General features: G+C 38.7%; 1 protein-coding gene across 1 annotated transcript in view; it reads right to left on the bottom strand.

Annotated features, from left to right (window-relative positions):
* Nucleotides 1–361: 361 nt before the first annotated feature.
* gk (glycerol kinase) overlaps nucleotides 362–26,795 on the bottom strand; it is a 77,392-nt gene continuing 50,958 nt past the window's right edge. Inside the window, exons 10-19 of the mRNA XM_059650339.1 lie at nucleotides 25,713–25,780; nucleotides 22,782–22,824; nucleotides 22,449–22,529; nucleotides 20,359–20,437; nucleotides 14,918–15,014; nucleotides 13,916–14,000; nucleotides 12,377–12,497; nucleotides 11,079–11,222; nucleotides 4,726–4,806; nucleotides 362–1,104 (exon numbers count right to left, since the gene is read on the bottom strand). Coding sequence (XP_059506322.1) covers nucleotides 1,088–1,104; nucleotides 4,726–4,806; nucleotides 11,079–11,222; nucleotides 12,377–12,497; nucleotides 13,916–14,000; nucleotides 14,918–15,014; nucleotides 20,359–20,437; nucleotides 22,449–22,529; nucleotides 22,782–22,824; nucleotides 25,713–25,780 — 816 coding nt within the window. The 3' untranslated portion in view covers nucleotides 362–1,087. The remainder of the gene's footprint in view (nucleotides 1,105–4,725; nucleotides 4,807–11,078; nucleotides 11,223–12,376; nucleotides 12,498–13,915; nucleotides 14,001–14,917; nucleotides 15,015–20,358; nucleotides 20,438–22,448; nucleotides 22,530–22,781; nucleotides 22,825–25,712; nucleotides 25,781–26,795) is intronic.

The raw sequence follows: 26,795 nt of genomic DNA, 5'->3' as shown, positions 1-26,795 counted from the left end.
ATCTAGTAAACTGTCACAGTTCTGCTCAAAAATGAATTCTTAACCTGTCTTGAGAAAGAGTAGCCTGTAATAATTACCTGTGTACCAATTAACAAGATCTGTACGTACATTTCAAAAGAAATTAAACTTGCTCAGAATCGCATTGTTTTAATAGTCTTATAGAAGTAACCGTGATAATATGTTCAGAGATAATGGGAACTGCAGATGCTGGAGATTCCAAGATAATAAAATGTGAGGCTGGATGAACACAGCAGGCCAAGCAGCATCTCAGGAGCACAAAAGCTGACGTTTCGGGCCTAGACCCTTCTTCAGAGAGCTCTCTGATGAAGGGTCTAGGCCCGAAACGTCAGCTTTTGTGCTCCTGAGATGCTGCTTGGCCTGCTGTGATAATATGTTCCTGCCTTTAAATTAATTCTGTAGGTAATTTCAAGTACAATTTAGTTTTACAGTCAGCAACTATACTATTCTTTTGTTTTGCCCATTCCGTCTTTCTATTCAAGGTTTCATTTTGTTTATTCATTCACAGAAATTGGGTATTGCTGGGTTGACCAGCATTTATTCTCCATATTCTTACTTCCAACTCGCCTTTTATTTAACTGGCATTTACTCCTGTCCTTCCTCTATCTTTTTCAGCAAGGATGCTTTAGCAGGTCAAGAAATTGATCTACTGCGACAATTGAATCCAATTACAATCAATAGCTCCTTGGAAGAATCAGGTACCAAAGCAATCAGTGAAGCACAGTTACAGTTTGTATGTGCAAAATAGCAAATCCTGAACTTTAAAGATTAGACAGTACATTTGGTAACTCCATAATAAATTTCTTTTAATTTGCTTCACCGCATCTGATTTTCCATAGCAATTCTTATTTCAATAATTTATTTTTGTGTATGTTCTCAAACATGTACTCATATTATTGTGATGTGATAATACTGAAAAAGGCACTTTCAGTTAAAGCTGTATGCCCAGACATCACAAGGCATACTTTTAATAAGGAAATGATAGTGGAAGTTCATTTTAGAAAAAGTAGAATTCCCAAGCAATTCTAGCAGTACATTGTATTTTTTTTATCCAGTTATGTTACTTGTCTCAGCTTTCTCCAGTGTCTAGAAAACAAAAAGAAAAACAGCAAATTACATACTGAATGTTTTTTGAACTCATAGATGTGATTTCACACCTCTAAAGCAAGTGGAAATTGAACTCAGATTTCTCAAAGTTAGGGGCACTGTCTCTCTGCCACAAGAGGACCCCAAGCTGAACAATAAATGTAGACAGTGTTACGTTCAGAAGTCCTCAATCAAACCACTAATTCTACGTTTGAGTTTGATTAGCACAATACAAAACATGAATGCTTTCCCAATGCAGATTGTTTAGAAGCAGAAGATGAAGTCAATGGCTTCAGGACTTTCAAATGCACAGGGTTATGATGAGTGTTTAACCACCTAAATCTATGTTGAAACCAGCAGCACACATCTAAAAGGTGAGGTTTCGCCATCCCTGGTAAATAATGATGTGTAGAGTTGACTGAAGCCCAGTGGAAGAATTACTGGCTTGAGTTTTGCCTCTTAGAGTTCAATTAATGACACATACAGACCAATTAATTAACATTCCTCGAGCACTGCAGAATTCCCAGCATAGATACTTACTATCCAAATTGTCAGACAGTTTACTCCATTAACATGATTGGAATGCAATGTTCTTACAGAGGTTATATGCTCTCTACACAACCCAAATGCAGAAGCATATGTTCCCTTAATAACTATCTGGGTAATATCTTCCAGCAGTTATCATACAAATTTTTAGCATTAAATATTCTTTCTTCCTCTGGGGCACAAACATTTTGGGTACAATGAAATGTGCACTATAACAGATACATCCAGCCACCAGAAAACACCAAACAAACTCAGAAATAAAATTGGGAAGTCAGGAATAAAGATCCAAAAATACTAAAAGACCCAGATGATTATCATGGATTGCAAACCTGAGCAGAAGCTAATCAGTTTACAATTCATCTTAGTGAATTAAAAAAAAATCTGAGTTACTTTGTAAATAGTGATTACTGATATTGCTACAAAACTTCAGATCAGTGGGCCATGTTGTCTTCAATTTATTTTAGTCGATTGCAGCTAAACACACAACAGTTTGCCACTGTTTCCCACTATGACTTGAATGTGGCTATTCACGAGCAACAATCTGTACCATCACCATTATGTTGGTAGAAATCTTGAATAGCATTTAATTCTGCAAGCTTTTAAGATGATATCCATGTAGACAATGTACGATGTGTAATATCTTTGCCCACATTATGCCGCATTTGATCTCACATGGCATGGGAACATTGGGTTTTGGGAAATAAGTAAGCCTCTTGATCCTTTGAGCTTACTCTGCTGTTCAACAAGATCATGGCTGATCTGGTCTGCAGCTGAAAAATTGGTGAGGATGAGGTCAAGGATGCTTTCTGTCTTGTTAGCTCTCTCAACACCGGCTGCAGACCCAGTCTTGCAACTATGCTCTTCAGAACATTACCAGCCCAGTCAGTACTCGTGCTAATGTGCCAATCTTAGTGATGTACATTGATGTCCCCCACTCAGATTATATTTTTGCCATTCAATGCTTCCTCCAAGTGGTGGACCACTGATTCATCAGCTGAGCGGAGGGTGAGGTATGGTAACTAACAGGTTCTCTTGCCTATGTTTGACTTGATGCCCAAAGACTTCATGGTGTCTGCGGTCAATATTGAGGACTCCCACGGTAACCCCTTCTGAACAGTATACCAATGTGCCATCACTTTTGGCAGTCTGATCTACTGATGATGCAGCACATGGTGAGGGACAGTGATGGTGCTGTCTGAGACGTTGTCTCTAAGGTATGATTCCACGAGTATGACTATGTCAGGCTGTGCTTGACCAGTCTGTGAGACAGTTCTCCTAATTTTGGCAGTAGCCCTGAGATATTTGTAAAGAGCACTTTCCAGGATCTACAGGGTTGAGTCTGCAGTTGTCATTGCCAAGGTTAGTCTCAGATAATGGACTGATTAAATTCCTTTTTTGAGACTCCTTAGCAATTTAGTATAACTTAGAAGAGGCCGGGTTTTTCAGAAGACAGTTAAGAGTTAACTACAGAGAGAATGGGAACTGCAGATGCTGGAGATTCCAAGATAATAAAATGTGAGGCTGGATGAACACAGCAGGCCAAGCAGCATCTCAGGAGCACAAAAGCTGACGTTTCGGGCCTAGACCCTTCATCAGAGAGGCTCTGATGAAGGGTCTAGGCCCGAAACGTCAGCTTTTGTGCTCCTGAGATGCTGCTTGGCCTGCTGTGTTCATCCAGCCTCACATTTTATTATCTAAGAGTTAACTACATTGTTTTGGGCCTGAAGTCATACATAGGCCAGACCAAGGAAGGCCTGTAGATTCCTTTCCCTCAAAGGCATAACAGAACCCAAGGAATCAAGACGCATCTTTTCATGAGGCTCTTCCAGAGATACTACAATGAAAAGAATAAGCTCTTGTGAGTTGAATCAATTTTTAAAAGATTGCTACTTGTAGGGACTTTGACAATACACACTACAAAGAAACACCTTCACCATGTACAAGGTTTCACATTGCTGCCAGTTTTGTAATTGTAATGACTGAACTTCGATAATTTTGCCACAACTGCAAATATAAAATCCAAGCCTATGGTTACAATAGGTATAGGCTTGTACACATAAGTAAGTTTGAACAAATTACTCTGTAAGGAATTAGTCACTACATCTTGACATTCTAAAAGCTTCATAACCGGGAGCACCATTATACTTGTGCTGGTGCAAACTATCATTAAGGGATAATGACCATAAAGGATAGGGAGGTCAACAGGTTAGCAATTGTAACAAATATTGTCTGGAACTGTGTGCAAAAATAGATACAGTCCATTTATTCCACAACATAGTAATCACTTTTTAAACTACACCATCCATTAACAGTAATGACCTTCATCTTGTTATATTGCCAACCAACTTTAGTGTTAGAATTTGGAAACACTTGTTTAATGACACAAATAAATCCAAACTTATATAGCAAACTCAATATAGGAAGATTTAACAGGTGCTTCCTTTGTAAATTCCGGAAGCAAACTTGTTTGCCGGGTAAACTTCACATATTGCCGGAGTGCAAGGAGGTAGAAAATAAGAAAAATCCAATCCAATATCCACATACTGATAAATTGAAAACAAATCAACAGTATGCACATACAAAGTAACAAAAACACAGCATCTTAGGACGCAAGATTCCTCCATGCCTTGGAGATAATGTTGGTCAATGGATTAAAAACCGTGCCCCAGTGGTGAAGTGGGGTTACTGGGCCAGGAGTGTTTTCTCAGATCAAGGGGTGTGGTGTGTGTGGTGCCAAGCCATGGGACATTGGGGATACAGTTTAATTGTTACTGAACAATAACAGGTTTTTAATTCTCTCACATTTCCTGGGTAATTAATAAGCTTAAGTGAATTCAGACATTCAATTCTCCAACTTTTAAGAGCTTTGTCAGAAGGTTTCAGATACGGGAGAATTGTCCACTGGATGTTTCAGGTTCCAAGGTCATTTCCACGAATCAACTTCTTCTGGACTTCTATATGGTCCTGTGATGTTACGCTAACTATCTGACCATGTCAATGTCTTTGTGTGTTTTGCCACAATCTTGCTCAATATTAACCGTAACCATTATCTAGCATTGTAAAATTAATTCTTACCAGGGCTGGCATCTTCTGCGTTTTCCCAACCTCGTGATTTTTCAACAGCTAGCTTCCACTTAGCAAAACGTTGGTTGCTTTCTGAAGATTTAAAAATTATACTAATTAAGGAATCCAAATGTTATTTTAAAATGGTTACTTATAGACACTTTCATTATGGTTGTCCCAAAACGATTATGGAATGAAGTGATCATTCACTGACTAGTGGGCTTCTCTCCAGCTGGAAAATACACATTCAACAAACTGACCTTCTAAGTTCTGGGAGGTAGTCGATGATCATCGCCTCACAATATGTCCCTTATAATTACTGAAAACCACCAAATGAAGATGTTGTCAATGCACTGCAACTTTCTGTAGATTTTACTTTGTCAGTGATTTTGTTTCATTTTAATCACAGATGAATTAACAGGGAAATAACACTTCAAAATAAGTAAATCTCACTTTAAACAGTTGAAGCAACAAAAATACATTTACACAATCACATGCACTCCCCTTCTGCACGTGACATTATGTAGCCAAACAGTTCCGAAACAAACGTTCTTTACTCATGCAGGGAAGATCAGGAGTCCTATTAGACAACAGCTTTCTCATTCAAGGTCATGGGGGAACAATCTTTATCAGCAAGGCACACCTCCACAAATCTCTTCTCCATAATGTTACAACAGACCTGAAGGTGTAGCTTTCCAGAGTTTCTTTTCAACCAACTAACAAATATCCTATTTTGACCATTTCTGAAAAATATCCAGCTCTTTAGCTTCTTCAAGATATTCACTAAGCTTTCCTCAGTTTTGAACATTTTTAGCCATACAGAAAAAACTGACCTCTTTCTGAGAGTGACTTGTTTCTTATCCTCAAGAATTTTCTGTTTGCTCGTGTCTGCATCTGTGCTTTCACCCTCTAACTCCTCTGCTTGTAAGTTCTTCTTTGTGCTTGGCCACACTTCCTTCCTGTGAGCACTGCTCCCAGGTCAAAAGTCATAGATTACACAGACCAGTATTTCTTCTTCTTAACAAAAATTGCAATTGATCCCTTCATAATTGTGAACATTCTTAAGCGTGCTTCTCAAAAATGCTTATTTTAAAGAAATTACATATTTTCCTGATCATTCTCCTTGGAAAGAAAAAGATGTCAAAGGTGATAAAGCTTTTTTTATAACTGTTTGAAACAGGTTCTTGGCATTATAAACATAACATAAAACAGTAGAATATTGTATACAGACAACAAAAGCAGATTTACAAAATAAATTTAATCACAAACAGAAAATTATAATTTAAAATTTTACGAAACCTGATCTATTCCCCTGTCTTTAAAACATTGTTACTGGCTCTCATTCTTTAAACTTTTGACAAGAGAACTGCAGTCACATCTGGTAGAATTTAATACCTGTCCCACCGTGAGTTGGTCAGGTAGGCATTTCCTTAGTCAAAAGTGTGAAGTCTACCTCCTTCCTGCCTCCATCCCAATTAAGTCCACGATGGAAGGCCATTCTCACCCCTGCTGTAAATCAATATCTACTTAAGAGCTTTATCCCACCTTTACTAGTAGTAGGCAGGAACATACAAACATTCAAATTAGAAAACAGGGTAGCATTTTAAGCCACTCCACCATTAAATAAGCTCATGGCTGGTCTGACTGAGGCCTCAACTCCACTTTCCTTTGCCTTTACTGATAATTAAACCCAAGTCAATATGTTTGTCCCCAGGTTGGGTGTCTCATTCAAAGACAATAAATGCCTGACTGAAGGATCAGGCATTGAGAAGGGAGCATATGGAGGGTCAAGCCCTGGCCTTGCTACTGTACCAATCAGCTCTTCCACCACAACTCAGGGTGAAAATCCTCCCACTATCATTCACCTTCAGCTTTTGTCAGTCCACGACCTTAATTGTCGTTGGGTGCCTCTCCCTAGTGCTACTGTTGTTCAACAGAACATCTGGCCTCTAACTGGCTGGCAGCTCTTGACAGCTGGCATGTGATGTAGCAGACCTTCCCTAAATGGGATGACATGGGGCTTCCATAGGATCTCTATCTGCCAAGTGAGATTGAGCTGCTGCCATTAAATATTTTGGGCTATGGTAACATGTCCAATTTTTATGGTGAATGGCTGTACCGTCGCCCTCAACCAAATAAGTCTTTGGTTTTTCAGTTAGCAGATGGTGCCAGAGTTTTTACTTCATGTTGTTTTTAAAATTCTGCTTTAGATAGTGACAACAGACAACAGACAATAGGTGCAGGAGTAGGCCATTCTGCTCTTCGAGCCAGCACCACCATTCATTATGATCATGGCTGATCATCCACAATCAGTATCCTGTTCCTGCCTTAACCCTATAACCCTTGATTCCACTATCTTTAAGAGCTCTATCCATCTCTTTCTTGAAACTATCCAGAGAGTTGGCCTCCACTGCCTTCTGGGGCAGAGCATTCCGTATACCCACCACTCTCTGGGTGAAGAAGTTTTTCCTCAACTCTGTTCTAAAAGGCCTGCCTCTTATTTTTAAACTGTGTCCTCTGGTTCTGGACTCCCCAATCAACGGAAACATCCTTCCTGCCTTCAGATTGTCCAATCCCTTAATAATCTTTATACGTCTCAATCAGATCACCTCTCATCCTTCTAAACTGAAGCGTATACAAGCCCAGACGCTCCAATCTTTCAACATATGATAGTCCCGCCATTCCGGGAATTGACCTCGTGAACCTATGCTGCACTCCCTCAATAGCCAGAATGTCCTTCCTCAAATTTGGAGACCAAAACTGCACACAATACTCCAGGTGCAGTCTCACCAGGGCCCTGTACAGCTGCAGAATGACCTCTTTGCTCCTGTACTCAATTCCTCTTGTTATGAAGTCCAGCATGCCATTAGCTTTCTTCACTGCCTGCATGCTTGCTTTCATTGACTGATGTACAAGAACACCCAGATCTCGTTGAAGGTAGTGTATAGCCTTGACCCTTATTTGTGATGGAAACAAATGTATTTGATGTTTTGTTTTCAATGGTTAACTTTGCAAAGCACAATGTCACTGAATGAAAGCGACCATCTGCGTTCCGGGTGCTGTTTGCTATGAATTGGAATCCAAGGAAAAATTCCATGTCATACTGCTTTTTAACCCTCTAGTTACAGTTGTGCCGGTTAAGTATAAACATTAAATTACCATCAGTAATTCCACTTTTTGAAACAGGTACTGAAGTACTTGGATTCAGTTGTTAACTCTTGATACCCCTCTTCTTCCATGCATGTATTTTTAATGTTTGATACTTGAAAAATCCAAATATCTCAGTTGTTTTTCATAATAATTAAGTTCACATCAACTTGTATAAATTCAGGATCATTCTTAACTTTGAATTTTTCTCCACGATTTAACTTTTCAGTTTCCTTTATCAGAAGACACAAGTTTAATGTGATTGCCTTTTATGCAAGCAGGTCATTTTTCTGTCAAGTAAAATTTGCTTTGGCTACTTTTAAAACTTCATTAGGATCATGCCCCAGAACAAGGGGTCACAGTCGAAGAATAAGGGGTAAGCCATTCAGGACTGAGATGTGGAAGAATTTCTTCACTCAGAGAATTGTGAACCTGTGGAATTCTCTGCCTCAGGAAGCTATTGGGCCAGTTCATTAGAGAAATTCAAGAGGGAGCTGGACATGGCCCTTGCAGCTAAAGGGATCAAGGGGGAAGAGGGTGGGAATGGGACACTGAGATTGTGTAATCAGCCATAGTTGTGTTGAATGGTGGTACAGGTTCGAGGGACCAAATGGCCTAGTCCTGCACCTATTTTCTCTCCTTTTATGTTATTGTTTCAACAAAAAAAACTCGACACTCCTTTTTATCAGATTTGCAATTTTTTCAAGTTATTATTCCTTTTCTTCTAGTTAAGCCTAATTCCTTTCTAGAAAGAGCGATTACCTCTTCATTTTGAAGTTTTAGCAAAGCTCTGCAATATCAGCACTGGACTCAATTATTTCACTCTCCAACGAAGCATGTTTTTCCTGCTCTTTTCATCATTAGTGTTCATTACTGGCGTTTCCTTGCCTTACTTATACCTTTTCCGTGCATTTTTAATTCAGTCTGTTTTACTTAATTTCCAACTACCATGAGGTTTTCCTGTTCAGCCTGATGCTCCAATATCATTTTTTAAATAACCGGCCAAGCTGATGGCTATGGATACATTACATTTTTGATCAAAACAGTAAATAATATGTTTTGAGAAGATTTGTAGCTCAGGTTGAGGTTCTGGATGTGAGTTTGCTCGCTGAGCTGGAAGGTTAGTTTTCAGACGTTTCGTCACCATTCTAGGTAACATCATCAGTGAGCCTCCGACGAAGCGCTGTTGTTATGTCCCGCTTTCTATTTGTCTGTTTAGGTTTCCTTGGGTTGGTGATGTCATTTCCTGTTCTTTTTCTCAGGGGATGGTAGATTGGCTCCAAGTCAACGTGTTTGTTGATGGAATTCCAGTTGGAATGCCATGCTTCTAGGAATCCTCGTGCATGTCTCTGCTTGGCTTGTCCTAGGATGGATGTGTTGTCCCAATCAAAGTGGTGTCCTTTCTCATCTGTATGTAAGGATACGAGTGATAGTGGGTCATGTCGTTTTGTGGCTAGTTGATGTTCATGTTCATAATGAAAACGACATGGCCCACTATCACTCGTATCCTTACATACAGATGAGAAAGGACACCACTTTGATTGGGACAACACATCCATCCTAGGACAAGCCAAGCAGAGACATGCACGAGGATTCCTAGAAGCATGGCATTCCAACCGGAATTCCATCAACAAACACGTTGACTTGGAGCCAATCTACCATCCCCTGAGAAAAAGAACAGGAAATGACATCACCAACCCAAGGAAACCTAAACAGACAAATAGAAAGCGGGACATAACACCAGCGCTTCGTCGGAGGCTCACTGATGATGTTACCTAGAATAGTGACAAAACGTCTGAAAACTAACCTTCCAGCTCAGCGAGCAAACTCACATCCAGTAAATAACATACAAAAAGAAAATTTAAAATTGGTTAATCAGGTTAGCCGGCTTTTCCTGTAATTTTTCAGTTTCGTCACTAAGAGGATAGATGAAGGTACAGTGTTGGACATGATCTATATGGATTTTACCGAGGCGTTTGATAAGGTTCCGAATGGTAGTCTGGTTAGCAAGGTTAGCTCGCGTGTAACGTGGGGAAAACTAGCTATTTATCATACTTCCCAACACCAACAACTCCCTTGCACACTGGCCCTGTTGTTTTACCATTTGAAAACCTGCCATTCTCCTCAACATGCCCTTTCACCCTCTCCTCACCTAGAACCAACTTCAGCTGCCATTTGAACCTCAAGGCACAACAATCCCCACCCCTGAAATCCCAAACCTTATGCCAAACTAAAGACTGGCCCTGACTTCCCATGTCTGGCCTGAAGTCCCATGAATCAAAAAGCCTCCGACCCCCAGATAGCCTGGACACGCCTCTCACTCTTCAATCCCTACACCCAACCCCCACCTCAGCTTGCCCTGACACACCCACAATAACCCCAACCTATCCTAAACGCTCCATGACTTACCTGGCATTGTTACCACTCTATGCCTTTCACAACTGCCACCATAGTCCCACACTTAGCTACTGTGAAAGAGCAAGTATATAAGCTGTCAAAGTGTCTGGTTCTGCTGTTAGACATTAACATTTCAGAACATGGTACAGGAATCTTTTTATTAACCAGCACCTATGGGGCCAGATGTATGCCAGTTGTTCAAATTTTCCCATTGATCAAAAGGTCCACATAATCAACGTAAAAACACAAACTACATAATAGAAACATAAAGCAGGGGTATACATATCACTGTTATACTTTATTTACATCATAAGTCACTTAAATAATAATACAACTTCACCTTAAATGAAACTTATCAGCAGCGAGCCTTCTCACACACCCTCAACTGACTACTCGGACATCGCGGAGATCACGATAATAGAGTACAATATTTTTTCTGGCTCATTAAAGGTGCCAGTTAAAACAAAGTTTGCTGTACATTGACTGCTGCAATAGGGGTGTAGTTTGACTTCCCCAAATTACTTTGCAATATCAGGGAAGTGTACTGATTTCCACTATGCTCTGCATTTCTGAAGAGCTAGGATCATAATTTCAAATAGAAATATGGATCTCAGTTCGAAACATAAAAAATGAGTGGACTGACAACCCAATTGTGACTGCCACTCTTCAGAATCTCCAATCCATTATGTTCCTTGCTGCATTTTAAGGAATGATGATAGGATTATAATAACTCTCACTTTTCGCGAAATGAAAAGGCAAGAAATATATTTTAACATATTGAACTCTTTCTGACAAGTGTTTCAGAACAAATATCATCTTACCTGCAGGTTCTATCTGAGGTTCAAATGTCTCCCATACTACTGCTGAGAGATCATCAGGAGATAGACGCCACACACCAACACCATCTGCTGAACCAGCTGCCATGGCAGCACCTAAGGCAGTTGTTTCTGCCATAGCTGGTTTCACTGAAACAAAACAAAACATTAAATGTTACACTTACGTTTACAAAGAAGGTCACAATTATATAAGCAGGCAGAAAGTAAGTACAATAACAAAAGTTGTCAGACTTTAGTACTACGTGCAGAATATTTAGATGTGGATATCACAAACACTTGTCCACTTTGCATTTCAAAAAGTAGAACTGTACTGGTTTTCAGTATGAATTTGGCACATTTGGAGTCTTGGACCCTTTATCACCATATTCATATGAAAAGCAAGAGATCTGCTTGAAATAAGGCACATTATGCTAGCTTTGCAAACCTTAAAATGGAAGAACCACACATGCCAAATTCTAACTATTAAGTATGAAATCTGTTTTCAAAATTCCTATACACTCATTAATCCTGTGCTCAGTTACCTACTGTGGTTCCAGTCAAACAGCCTACATCTTCTGATCAGCAGCAGATCAGCAGATCACTTTTCACTGTCACCCATTGAAAATGCTCATTCTCCTCCTTCAAACAGTGACAAGGCTTACCCTTCAACCACTCCCACTCCATTTCAATGATCACTTTCCAATCACACCCCCAAGAAAACTCGTTTTTTTGCCCTCACCCCAATAGACAATGCTGCCCGTCCCTCCTCGACAATGCTTCCCCTTCATTCCCTTGACAGTGGCCCATTCCTCTGTCGACAGTGATTTCATCCCCATTGACAGTGCTTCCCCTCCCAACACCCCCCCCGCCCAATGATGGTCCCGCTTTGCCCCCCAATGATACTTCCTTTTTCCCACCACCTTCAATGCTCCCCCTTCCAACTGCCCACCAATGCTCCCCTTTTCCTCCCTTGACAACGTTTCCCCTTCCTCCCGCCGATTTGCCTCTTCACTCCCTGGACAATGCTGCCCCTCCTCCTCCAGGTGATTGAGTTTTATCAAAGCAGAGCTCTACCTTGGGGAAAGAAAGGGTGGTGCTGTGTCAATAGGTGATTAAGAACTGTCGGGTTGGTGCTATGGATAGGTAGGCAAGTTTTTTTCTCAAGTGATTCATTTTTAGAAAGGACAAAAGTGCTGTGGTCTTTAAGGTTTCATGCTTTTGGAGGAATATTATTAAGTACTTGAAATCAAACTTTCTTTTGTGGAGAGGGAACAACATTAAGGGTGGGAATTATACATTCTTACCTACTGGTATCGATAGAATATCTGATTGGAGTTGCATCATTATTTTGTTAGTCGTCATTCCTCCATCCACTTGGAGACTGGTTTGATTGACCCCAGATTCTTTATTCACAGCCTCAAGAAGCTAAAAGAAACACACAATGACTAAGTATTCATAAAAAGTAGTAACAAAAGCACAGTTAAATCTTTATTTATTTGGGTTGTCTTTCCAATGTATTATTTGTTTGCCTCGCCCAGTAGAAATTGTTATGAAATGAATGAAATTTTATCGGTATTAGTGTGCAAATTATGAATAATCTAAGACAGGTTTGCTTGGAAACGGTAATTTTTAAAAATTTAATGGGCACTCCGAGGACAGAGCTTTACATCAGAGTGCAGTTTTGAGTGAAAAAAGTTCTAATTTTGCCATCCATACTTCAAGTATTACATCTGCTGTTAATATGGAATGACTGCATTTATTCTGTACTTCTAAGACCATTTAAAGAACTGGTTTGATTAGAAATGTCACCAAAACATGAAACTAATGCACTGGAGCTAAAACAGAATAACATTTAAAACTCAAAAGCGTGTTACCCAGATCCCAAGACAAAATACATTTCTATTTATGAGGAGCAGATTACAAAATATTTGGGATTCGAAGGAATCCAGAGTGACAATAATCTTCAGGAACTTGGCTTTGTTTTTTTGGGAGTTGGAGGTGAACTTTACTGTCTTTTTCCAACTAAATTGACCTAATCTTTTTACCCCTGTCTGCGTTGGAGTTCATCAAATTACTGTACACTGAGGTATCTTCAATCCCGTTGAGAATGATTACAAACACTTATGTGGTAAACCATAGACACTTACTGTCACTATATCCTGGCACACTCCCTTAGACGCTCACAGACTGACTTGTCTGTGAGAGGAAGTGATAGTGATACTTTAAGAAAATGCTTTTCCAGCAGATTCTGCAATGATTTCCTATGGAGTCTCCACCCTGTTAAAGTCCATCAACATAAATTACATGGTTGACGTATTCAGGTTAAATGCTAATTAGGTACTTCTTTAAATTTCCAACTTCGTTCTATCTCAAAACGAAATAGACGGCTTAAAACATACTTTATAAAACTTGACATTCCTAGACTTTTCTGGGTTTGGACACATCAGGCTAACATTTATTACCATCAGCATTGATGCTTCGGTCACTGTCTTTAGACGTGAATACCTTGCATTTTCTCTTCAGTAAAATTACCTGCCTTCCTCCCTTTAATGCCTAAACTACTCCTACTTCCTGGCAATAGAACTCAGAACAAGACATATGATCCCTTCATCTATTTTCCCCTAAATGATATAGTTCCAAAACATAACAGTCTTACAAAATATCACCTCTGCAGCACAGCCTGTAATGCTTTTCTCATCAATGAGCAGATTGACAGAGGGAGCCATCGGCAGGACTATAAAACAGCAGCTTGCAAAAGCACCCCAAAAACATTTAATTATTCTGGCCTGGACAATTTTGTAAAATTAATTTCATCTTCAACCCATGTGTGCCCATTAGCTTACCTCACGGGTTTGAAAGGCAACAGCCTCTAGTGCAGCGAATGCAAGATGATTTCTATTTGTATACTGGGTAAGGCCACATATTATTCTGCACAGAAAACAATTAATTACATAAAGAAGCACAGACATGATTTGCATCGGGCAAAAGGCATCAATATTCTATAATTTAAAAGAAAATTATTATTCAGTAGCTTTATTTATCAACATTTACCATTCGTTATTATGGAGTCTGTTCCCTACTTAATCAACATACTTTGAAGTGGTGAACAATTTTTACTTCAATACATAGTCACTTTTGTGTAGTTAAGTTTAGGTACAACGAACTATTTTAGCAACAAAAATGATTACTTGAAATTCTATTTGAAGGCTGAAAATATATCAGGAAGAGTAGAGGAAACCTGAGAATATGTACAGTCATACAATTAGAGTGGATAGCTAAGGCATACTGGGGACTGGTTCATCAAGATTCACTATATTTAATTTTATTCTTCTTCTTACTGAACGATTGGATTTTTATGAGGGCATGTGATTTGGCTAGTCACTTTGTTATTAGTATTACTCTACAACTCAAGTATAGTCAATTTGCTTAATTGAAAAAGCCAGAGATTTAAGAAATCATTGTTGATATTATATATTTCAACACTTAAATTTATGAAATACATTGCTATGGTTAATGAAATAAAAGTTGTTAGAAGAGTTATGACAGATTTAAATCTGAATTAACGAAGAGTATAAATTTGATTTAAAACTACGGATTAGAGTTTTAAAAAAGTGAGCCGTTAGCATATGCAGAAATGCCCAATCAAAATCATGTACAACTACAGGATCAGAATGTAAAACTGACGCATACAATCACACAACAGCATAGGTTCTATAGTGCAGTACTGACCACGGAAATAGCCAGTGCTTGTGACATTGCATTAGCTTTTATGTTAATATTGCTGCTGCATACTGAAACAAAAAAATACAATGTTTCATGATATGGGTGAAAAAAAAAGTTCTTACCCTCTTGCAGTAGTATCCCAATATGGTGCGTACAACCCTGAGAATGCTGGCACAAAATAGCAACCGTAGGAGGAACCCACAGAAGCAGCAAGCTTCTCTATAAGAAATTGGATAAAATGTAGCAATAGTTCACATTGAATAAAATCAAAAATACAGTTTTCAAATAAAAAACTGAAACAATTTGCACAAAGTGAGTTTTAAAAATTACTGCTTTTAAAAAGGTAATACTTTGCGATCCTAAGTTCCTGTGCATTTTAACACCTTTTATTTCGTGTAATAATACCTATGTGAAAAATATGCCTCTCATCTCAAATGTTAGCATCAGCATTAAACTGAGGCAAGCAACTTGTACACAAAATTTTCAAATGGCAGTCTTCCATTTCATAAGAAAATGGCTTGTATGTGGGGATCAACGCTTGTGAAAAACATGCCCTGTTGTAACTCAGGATCCTCAGTCAAGAAACTTGGATTTGAAGTTGCACATGTTGTAAATGCTTTGCACTGGTATGTGCACTCTCACATATAACATGTAACCTGCCACATCTACAGTGTTTTATTTATCTTATTAAATTCTCTGTCAGTGAGAGCAGAAATCATGAGATAATGATACCAGTAAAACAGGCAGCATGTGGATCATGGGATGACTGTAATCTTCATGTAGATTAGGAAAATCAAAGGCAAAGATATCTAAGAGGAAGATTTCATACAGTAAATTTAGGACAGTTCCAAGAACAACGTGTTATGGATTCAAACAGGAATTGGGATATTTTTGATACATTGAAATCGCTTTAATAAATTATTCAGACTAAAAGCTCCTCCTAGGGAACTGTAATCAAAGAATGGAGAACATAGAAATTTAGAATTCAGCTTTAGAGGGAGAAATTCGGGTTGGAAACAACAGTGCTAAACTTAAATAAAAATAATTATACTCAGGTGAGGGCCAACTTGGTTGGAGTAGTCTTGGAAACAAGATTAGCAAAAAATACAACTGAGGAACAATTGCAGATACTTAAAAAAAATAGTTCATGACCCAAAGCAAAGGTATGTTTCAGAGAGGAAGAAAGACTCCATGGAAAGGGTAGTCCGACCACAGTTAAACAGGGAAATTAAGAATGGGATCAAATGGAAAGAAAAAAAACAGATAATGAGGCAAAGAATAGTGGTAAACCAGGGTATGGGAAATGTTTATAACACTATCAAAAGATTACCAAACCATAATAATGGCAGATTGAACAGCAATAAACTAAGATATGAGAACTAACTAGCAAGTAAAATTAAAATGGAAAGCAAGGGCTACTTTAAACATGTAACCAGAAAAAGAGACCAAAATGAACAGAGGCTGGGGAAATAAAACGGGTACTAAGAAATGGCAAAGGAGTTGAATAAATATCTTAACATTAGTCAGGACAATACAAGATACTGATAACATTCCAAAAATACAAAACAATCTGGAAGAATTGCAGCGGATTGCAAAACTGCCAATTTAACACGTTTACTTAAAAAGGGAGAGCAACAAAAATCAGTTTATGAGAGGCCAGATAACCTTACATCTGTAATTGGGAAAATTTTAGACTGCTGTAAAGGAGGGGAATAGAAAATCATTTAGAAATGTATAATGTGATCATGCAGAGTTAGCATGGCTTCATCAAGGGGAACTAATGCCTGACAAATTTGCGAGAATTTTTTGACAAGGCGAAAAAAAGATAAAAAGAAGTAGTGGATGTCATATATTTGGATTTTCAGAAGGCTTTGATAAAGTAGCACACATTAGGCTACAGAAGATAAAAGCCCGTTTTTTTTGGAGATATTATATTAACATCGATAGATTGGCTATTAAAAAATAAAGATAAGGAGGGCATTTTCAGGCTGACAACCTGTAATAGTGGAGTGCCACAGTATGCTGGAACCACAATTAGGGCAATTATAAAAAGGCAATAAGTGCTGGACCAACTAGTCACATTCATGGCCCATGAGTAACTAAAAAGATATATACTGACTTGGATGTTGAAAGCAAATGTACTGTTGTTAAGTTTCTGGATAACATAAAAATAGATGATAAGATAGTCAGGATGACACAAAGAGCCTAAAGAAGGATAAAGTCAAATTAAGTGAGTGGGCAAAAACTTGGTAGATGGAATATAATGTAGGAAAATATGAAGTCATGTACTTTGGGAGGAGACTATAAATGATGACAACTACTTAATCGGGGAAATACTATGGAAAGCTACAGTAGAAAGGGATTTAGGAGTCCTAGTGCATGAATTACAAAATGCTAGCATCCACGTTCAGCAGTTAAGAGGGATTACAAATGAAATGCTGACCGCTATTTCTAAGGAAATGAGGTAGAGAGGTTTGTAAAAGGAACTAGTCAGAGCACACGCGGATTACTGTGAACAGTTTTGATCTCACTGTCTAAGGAAGGATATACTGACAATAGAGGTGGTTCAGAGATGGTTCATTAGACTGGTCATAGGTATGAATGGTTCTAGGGAAGGACTTTCTGATGATGAACTGCATGTGGAATTATTGGCAGAGGAAGTAGTAGATACAGGTACAGTTACAACATTTTAAAGACATTTTGACAGGTACATGAATAGGTAAGGTTTAGAGGGATATGGGCCAAATGTCGACAAGTAGGACTAGTATAGTTTGGGAAACTTGGTTGGCATGGACCAGTTGGACCAAAGTATCTGCTTCTATGCTGTTTTTTTCCCTTATTCACTTGTGGGATGAGGGCATTGCTGGCTAGGCAGCATTTATTGCCCATCCATAATTGCCCAGAGGACAGCTAAGAGTCAATCACATTGCCATGGATCTGGAGTCACATGTAGGCCAGACCAGGTAAGGTTGGCAGTTTCCTTCTCTCAAGGATGTTAGTGAACCAGATGGGTTTTTCTAACAATCGGCAATGGATTTGTGGCCATCATTAGACTCCTAATTCCAGAAACTTATTCAATTAAATTTCCACCATCTGCTGTGACGTGATTTGAATCTGGGTCCCGAGAAAATTTTAAGTCTTTGGATCCATCTTAAATGGGCGATACCTTACCCCATCAGAGCAGACTTGATATCTGAATTTTTGCTCCTACGTCTTAAGGTCAAATGTGGTTTTGCCGTCTTTTCAGTACAGCTGTCTAATTGAGACCTTAACCTAACTGACATTGCAATAGGGCATGTCAACCCATTTTTATCAGCCTTTCAAGTTGTGCATTCCAGATTACAATAACCCACAAGTAAAGAATGTTTCTTCATGTACCCTTTGGTTCTTTTTCTAATTATCCCTTAAATTTGTGTCCTCCTGTTACTGAGACTCCTGAAAAATGGATTTTCATTATTTACTCAACACCTTCTGTGATTTGGGCACCTCTATCAAATTTCTTCTCTAAATTTCCTGTTCCAAGGGCAAGAATCCCAGCTTCCAAAGTTCATCCAATTAAGTCTTTCATACTCTGTACTATTCTAGGGAATTTCTTCTGTGTTGTCTCCAAAATTCTGGTATCATTCTTAAGATGTAATACCCAAAATTGAGCAGAATACTCTAGGTGAGTCCAACCAATGTTTTATCTAGACTTAGCACCTGAAGTCAGTGGTGTTCATTCTATCTTTATACTCTTGCAATGTAGAAGTAACAGTATTATGAGCAGCTAGTGGAGTAAACTAAAATGAATGTAGTACAAATAAGCAATGTATTACTTGGGAGGTTCTTATGGGTCCCTGGTGGTTAAAATATTGCATCTCCTCTGGTTGCGCAAGAGGAGGGGTTCAAGAAAGTGTGAGTGTTGGGGAATGATTGAAGGGTGCCCTGTCCCTTTAGAGTACTGAAAGATGAGGACAGGAGAAGATCTATGTGGTGGTGCTATCACACAGGAGATGATAGCCTTCTAGGCCTGAAACGTCAGCTCTTGTGCTCCTGAGATGCTGCCTGGCCTGCTGTGTTCATCCAGCTTCACACTTTGTTATCTAACCTTCTATTGTCTTCAGTTTTGCAGCTAGAGTATCAGGAAAGAATGATCAGGCTAGGTGGGTCTCTTTTCTCTCTGGAAATGGTGGGGGACTTGGAGAAGGAAGGAAGGAAGGAAGATGTTGAACTGTAATCTAGAGATCTTTAAAATTACTTATTTTAGATTATCTGAATGCAGGCAGAATGTTTTCACTTGTAGTGAAGGCCACAACTATAGAACATCAATATAAGATAGTCATCAAGAATGCAATAGGGAGCTCGGAAGAATTTTTTCCCCAAAAAGTGGTGTGAATGCAGAACTCATTATCACAGGAAATTGGTTCAAGTGAAATAAAGCTACACAAGGCCATGATGGATATAGATACGGAGGATTATGAGGCAAAATGGGAGACTCAAGTACAGCATAAACATTGGTTTGGATTGCTTAGACAGAACTGCTCTTTTTCTGTGCCATTTATCCCATGTGAACTCACGGACAGGAATATTTCCCATTTCCACTCCCCAACACACAATGGAGTCTTCCTTTTGCTTACCAAATTCACCTTTCAGCTATAATCCTCTTTTTGACCACTTACCTTCTCTACATCTTTTCATTGGGAACTGTTAGCATGACATTGCCCATATGAATTTCTCTTCTCCCCTTACTCATTTTAACCAATCACCCTTTTAGTTTTCTTAATTTCTCTTCCAGGTCCAACCCCAAAATCTCAATTAAACTTCTCGTTAATAATCTCTACCTAGAGTGTGAATGCCAACTACTCGATTCCTTCTCCCACCTTAGCTTGGACCATCAAACACCAGCTATCATTTCCAAGACTGTCTGACCACATTCCATTTGAAGTGCTTTCTTTCATCAGCCTTAACCTCAGTCTGCTAGCCCTGCAAAAGCTCATTCCTACACTTGCTTTCCAAGATTTACAAACATGACAACCTGGAGAGAATCTTTATGTGAATTTTTTCTGTTGCACGAAACTGATTTCTTCTTATTTCCCTCTATTTCTTCAGCTTGTGCAGTCTGTTTTCGCTAACACCCATGAGTCTTCCAACATGCTCTGCTTTTTTTTGTAGTTTCATGGAATTGCCTGTCTCCGTTTTATTAATGTTCAATTCTTCTTAACTCCACCCCATCCAGGAACTCCAGATTTCTCTGCACTCTTTGCTGAAAAGAGGTCAAAGCAGTCTCTATCTACCAATACTCTCCTTTAAGTCTCTAAATATGCCTCATCTTGGACAAATTCTTTGACTCAAACCACTTCACCAAATAAAACATGTTATTGCAGGAATGCTTTGGGTTACTTATATTTGGCTTTTGTGGGATGCAAGGAACATTCCTTGTTGTGTTCATAGGTAAGGACCCTCTCTAAAACAGAATTTAAGATTTACCGCACGTACTTAGGAAAGAAGGAGAGTAAATGAAGTGCAGTTAAGAGAAACTAAAGCTGTCCAGGGAATGGGTGGTGAATTGGTAAAGAATACTTACCAACTTCCTCCGCTGTGCTAATGATATGAAGGTTGTCTCGAAGCCAACGCACCACAGCACCACCAATGGCAACTGACCCCTGAAGAAACATGAAAATAAAGCAATGGTCAGTGGAGCAACACTGCATTTATGGGATCGAACCTCACTATGAGTGAATGATCTCATTTAAAAATAACTCCATTTGGACAGTTGTGATCTTATCCATGTAACAATTACATTCTGCACACAAATTAGAAAGTTATCACTCATCAAATAGTAAGTGTTATTTTCTATCTTGGGCAAGATGAAAAATAAATCATTGTGCTACCTTGCAACAAAGGCCATTTTTGTAAAGTCCATTTTTTTTAGTCATAATGTCTAATACTGAACGTTCTCTTCAATGACAGCAGAATACCACTGTTGACAGTCCATTACCCTCTCAATTATTTGCAAAGACATTGTTTCTTCACATGTCCCTTTTTTCCAGCAGTCCTGTCCTGTGCTCAGTCCAAGGGCACAGTAGCTAAACACACTTAACATTTTCCAGAGTGTGTAATATCTTGTGTATTATATGATATATTACATATGATATTTAATACAGTATTGAATGCAACGTGGCAATGCTTAAAATCTGGAAGACAAGAGGCAGTCGACTAATTCACAATGATTATGCTACAAAAACTCAATGGAGTGTTCTAGAATTGTACCAACAAATTTCTGGGCTATTTTTATTGAAAATGCAATGAAGTGAATCAAACAAATAAAAGATTCACCATTCACCTGACATATTGATGAAACTATTTCAAGAGCAGAAAGTTTAAGTTGATTTATTTCCAAATTCTAACCCCTCATGGATCAACACTACACTGAGAAGGTGAATCTCACTAGAATCAGCCAGTTAGGAATTAGATACTTGGCAAGTTACAATGGCAAGAGTGCCCAATCCGAAGGTCATCAGTACTGGAAGAAAAACATCCCCACAACTTAGTGGACATTGCCAAGGCAGGTTGGGGGGGCGTGAAAATGGAGGAAGCTTTGGAGGCTTGCCGAGTATTTGCACATAAGGAAGGATGACAGGTCTTAAGGCTGCCATTACGGTGGGGAGTTTCTCCAAGCTAAATCCTTTGGTTCAGGCCAACATTTGAATTCATGTTGTTCAATAACAGGACATGAACTTAAGAACTGCTGTACCTTCATTTCTCAGTTACTGTCAGCCTCCGGATTCAGCAAGGTGCCAGTCTGATGCTGGGATAATCCTAGTAGTGTTTGCATCTTGGACATAAACAGATCCTAAACTGACCCTGGATAATAAAATGTGAGGCTGGATGAACACAGCAGGCCCAGCAGCATCTCAGGAGCACAAAAGCTGACGTTTCGGGCCTAGACCCCCATCAGAGATGAAGGGTCTAGGCCCGAAACGTCAGCTTTTGTGCTCCTGAGATGCTGCTGGGCCTGCTGTGTTCATCCAGCCTCACATTTTATTATCTTGGATTCTCCAGCATCTGCAGTTCCCATTATCACCTAAACTGACCCTAATTGGTGATTTGGTGATTCTATCCAATATATCAATGAGTACTGGTATGCCACAAAACATACTAACAGTCACCACACCACAGGTTAACCAAAAAATCAGTCTTCTAATTTTATACCAACAGCTACAATCCCGAGATTGTCCATTTCTTTATTAGCTCAATAATGCTTATACAAAAAATCTGAAAGGGCCATATCACATCATATTTGCAAAAAACAATATTACTCTTGATGCACAAAACAGTTACATGAGTAGCGAATTCATTTCAATATAACTAATTATGAAGTGATGAAAGGAAAAATGTTAAACCTCCATGTCCATTTGTAAAAAGCCAAGTTTTAACTGGGGACAGGAGCAAAGAGATCTGGGGTTACACATGAACAATCATTAGAAATAATGATGCACATTAATGAGGCGATAAGAAAGCAAACAAAGCTCTGGGCTGTTTAGAACATAAACACTGACATTGACCTGTTGGTCAAATGATCTGTTTCAGTGCTGTAAATTCTATGAATACTATGTATGTGTAAGGACAAAACTGGAGTTCCATAACAATAAGCTTAACAAAAAGAAAACTTACCTCTAGTGCATAGATTGCAGGGTTGTTCTTGCCCAGTTTATATGCTAATGTTGTCAGAAGGCCATGTTTGGATATAATAGGCTGTAAAGAATCAACTTGTTAGTTCAATTGTAAAATAATTGAATATAAAATTTGTACAGTGCAAAGGAAGGATGTGCATATGTATACAGTTCTGTCCCACAAACTGAATACAACATCAGATTTTAGCCACTAGAGTTATGAACATATAACACTTAGTTTAACAATTTATTTAATTTCTTACTCACAATTTTACAAAGGAAATAATTCACAATACTTCTGCAAATCTGAGATATTAAACAGGGACAGACTCACCTTCTCACCTGTATTACTAAGGAGGAAACAACCTGTTCCGTACCTGGAAAGAAATAGAGGATATACTTGCGACAAATTAAATAAGTACGCACACAGGATTGAACAATGCCAATCGAAGCAACACGTTGATATAATATAATCATCAACTGTTTTTCATTTCCATGGTAAGGGAACATTTTGCTCTTCTTGGAATATTCAACAAGACCTTAATTTTAACATCTCATCAAAAAGATGGCAATTCTAACAACAGTCTGCGTCCTGGAAATTCCAGTATCTTTTGTACATGCAATAAAGTCAGCATGGAAGAATAATAAAGTTTTCTGTACATAAGGTGCTTTCCTATAACATAGTCTGTAGGAACATAAAAATTAAGAATCGATTTTGAGAAAAGACGACAAAACAGAAACCTGAGTAGATTAATGAGAAAATAAAAGATAATTAACCAATCAGGATTACAGATACAATGCATGACGTAGGTATAAGAAATACAGGGATGAATCTTGCTGAAAGCATGTTAATTGCATTATTGTGCAAATCAGTCAGCAAGTGCAAGAGATCGAGATGCACATCTTGAGGTGTGAATCTCTAGAACAAGTTAATGATCTATACTGGTCAGTTGCTTGCTTTGTACAAACAGGATCTGGTTCTTCTGGTTATTTTTAAGAACTTGTTGGATTTTGGCATATTAATTATCCATTTAATTCACAGAACAAAGATTCTGCTGATACTGAATAGCACAAGTACCTTCATTAAGCAAAGTGATAAATGTTAGCACAATACCAATTATTATCTTAGGCCCTACCCAAAAAATAGATATTCAACATCTGCCATTTAGTTGATTGCTGTTTGACATTATTAAAGTTGTTTCCGTACTTTGGCTATCTGTCTCTGTTTTTTCTCCTGATTTCCAAATCTCCTTTCCTTCTTTTCCTTTGTCAGTCTATATTGTTTGACTCGTGATAAGTGGCAAATAACATTTGTGCCACATAAGTGTCACGCAATGATCATTGACAACAGCAGGGAATCTAGTAATTAGCAATTGAATTACCATTACCATCAATGAATCTTCCACATTATTAACATTCTGGGGTTATCATGGATTAGAAACTGAAATGGACCAGACAAATAAATAGTGGGTACAAGAGTAGATCAGAGGCTGGGAAGTCTGCCGCATGTAATTCATCCTCTGGGCCCTCCTGTGTCAGTCCGTTACACAGGCACCTGTCAGGATTATGATGGAATACCTTCTACTTGCATGGACGACGACAGCTCCAAGATCATTCAAGAAGCTTGACACCATCCAGTACTCAGAGTGGCAACCGAGCTAACTAAAACATTCATTCCTGACATGCAGAGGCAGCACAGCATACCATACACAAGATGTACTGCAGCAAGTCACTATAGGTCCTTTGCTAACACTTTCTAAGTCTGCAACTAAGTAGAAGGATAGGTCAGTAAAGCCAAGGGACATTATCACCAATGAATTCTTCTCGAGGCATAGGTCATCCTGACTTGGAACTAAAGTGCCACCTGTCACTGTCCTGGAACTCCTTTCCTAACAGCACCATTGACGTGCTTGCACCAAATAGACTGCAGCAGTTCAAAGTAATCATGTGCCACTACTGTCTCAAGTGCAATTAAAAATGAGCAAGAAATGTTGGTCTCCTTCTCCTTCAATCCTTTCTTAATTATTACATTTAATTATTTAGAACATAGAACTATACAGAACAGGAATGGGCCCTTTGGCCTACAATACTGTGTTGAACATTACACCAAATTAAACTCATCCCTTCTGCCTACCCTTGATCCATATCTCTTCATTTTTGCATATTCGTGTGCTTATCCAAAATTCCCTTAAATGCCCTTATCATATCTTCCTCCAACAACACTCCCGACAGCACATTCCACACTCCTATCACTCTCTGTGGAAAAAAAACTTACGACTCACATCTCCTTTGAACTATCCGCTCTCATCTTAAAGTTTGAGATGTTGCAACTCTGGGGAACAAAACATTCTGACTGTCAACTCTATCTATGCATCTCAAAATTACAGACTTATATCAGGTCTCCCCTCAACATCTGTCACTCCCGAGAAAACAACCAGAGTTTTTCCAGCTTCTCCTTATAGCTCATATCCTGTAATCCAGACAACATCGTGGTAAACCTCTTCTGCAACCCTCCACATCCTTCCTGCAATGTGGTGACCAGAATTGAATGCAATACTCTTAAGTGTGGCCTAACCGAAGTCTTATGAAGCTGCAACACGACATCCTGACTCTTGTACTCAATTTCCCGACCAAGAACATCATACGCTGTCTTTACACCCTATCTACTTAAGTGGCTACTTTCAGGGAGATATGGTCTTGAACCCCAAGACCTTCTGTACATCAATGCTGTTTGTTCAGGGTCCTGCCGTTAACTGTATAATTCCCTTTAACATTTGATCTCCCAAAGTGCAGCCCTTACATCTGCCATTTCTCTGCCCATAACTGCAACTGATCTATATTCTGCTGTATCCTTTGACAACCTTCTACTCTATCCATAATCTCACCTATCCTTGTACTGTCTGCCAGCTTACTAATCCACCCATCTACATTTTCGTCCAAGTCATTTAAGTTATTGGTTAAGTTAATACTTTGATGATCCCACTGTTCACTGAGGTCGCAGATGCCCTTTTGCCTTTGCCATTATCAGACTGCAAACCAAGTCACATCACCGAAAATAATGAATTGAAGGATGCAAAAGGTTCGAACCAATAACACACAATATTTGTAGCATGATCTGGCTCAATACAAACATTTATTGTACCTTTTCACCTCAAACAAAAGGCAGCCAGAGCAGGGAATATCTCTTTTATATGAACCTATTCAAAGATTCGATTATTAACTAGTGCTGAAATGCAAAATATTTCCTTAGAAGGTGCAAACTTACGTGTTTTTTGATTGTCCAGGCTGAAAACACATTTGTCCAACCAAAGCAGCAGATTGGTCACCTAAACACTGATAAAGATAGCACACAAATGCAAGTGCAATTACATTCTCTGAATGGTACGAGATTGCAAATAGAAATAAAAATATTTTGAGTGAAGCACAAAGTGGTTAATATAAATTAAGGGTTTTCTCAACTATGAAATTATGTTACAGCTTGATAGTACACAAGGACAACCATCCAGAATTTATACTAATTGCCTTTCTTATGCATGTAGTTTGTCTGCATCTAATTTGAAATTTTGACATTCAAGTGTATATTCACTTGGAATGTTTATCATAGTTATCTACATAAGCAGAAACACATGAAAATAAACAGGAAGATAGAAAAGGAATTGGCTAATTAGTCCCGAGATAGTAGGAACTGTAGGTGCTGGACAATCTGAGATAACAAGGTGTAGGGCTGGATGAACACAGCAGGCCAAGCAGCATCAGAGGAGCAGGAAAGCTGACGTTTCGGGCCGAGACCCTTCCTCTTTGGGAAATAAAGAAACTTAAAAATATGAGAAAATATGAGAAATGCAAGAGCCTGAACTTCAAAAGAAGACACTTGCAAGTGAAGAATGAGAAAATTGACAGAGGGCTGAATTTACCAAAAATTCAGCTCTGTTAATTTTCGTGAATTTCAAGAAGGGTTTTTCTCTGTGAGCTCAAGAGGTTAGTCGCATGCAATTGTCCACTGCTCCCCTACATGGCATTGCTTGCATACTGGTGCATTCACTAATGGTAGAAGAATTTGCTGCTACCGAGACCTTTCTGGATTCATGTCACCAGTGCCATTTTAAAGCTGAGCCATGCATCAAGTCTTAGGCTCAGTTAGCAATAACCCTTCACAGTAAGTGTATGAGAGAGAAACAAAAAGGAACCATTTCTGAAGGCACTCAGTGACATTCTAGAAGGAGTCTGTCTAAAGAAGCCATACTTTTCACTGCATGTCCTATGTAATGTAATATTTTGTCATTGTTTAACACTGACACATTACATGTTGGAAAGCCCTCAAACATTTGAAAATATGTTAACATCTATC

Source organism: Stegostoma tigrinum, chromosome 12 (genome assembly GCF_030684315.1).
Source record: "Stegostoma tigrinum isolate sSteTig4 chromosome 12, sSteTig4.hap1, whole genome shotgun sequence".
NCBI lineage: Eukaryota > Metazoa > Chordata > Chondrichthyes > Orectolobiformes > Stegostomatidae > Stegostoma > Stegostoma tigrinum.
Note: the sequence above shows the minus strand (reverse complement) of the source record. Positions and strands in the feature narration are given on the sequence as shown.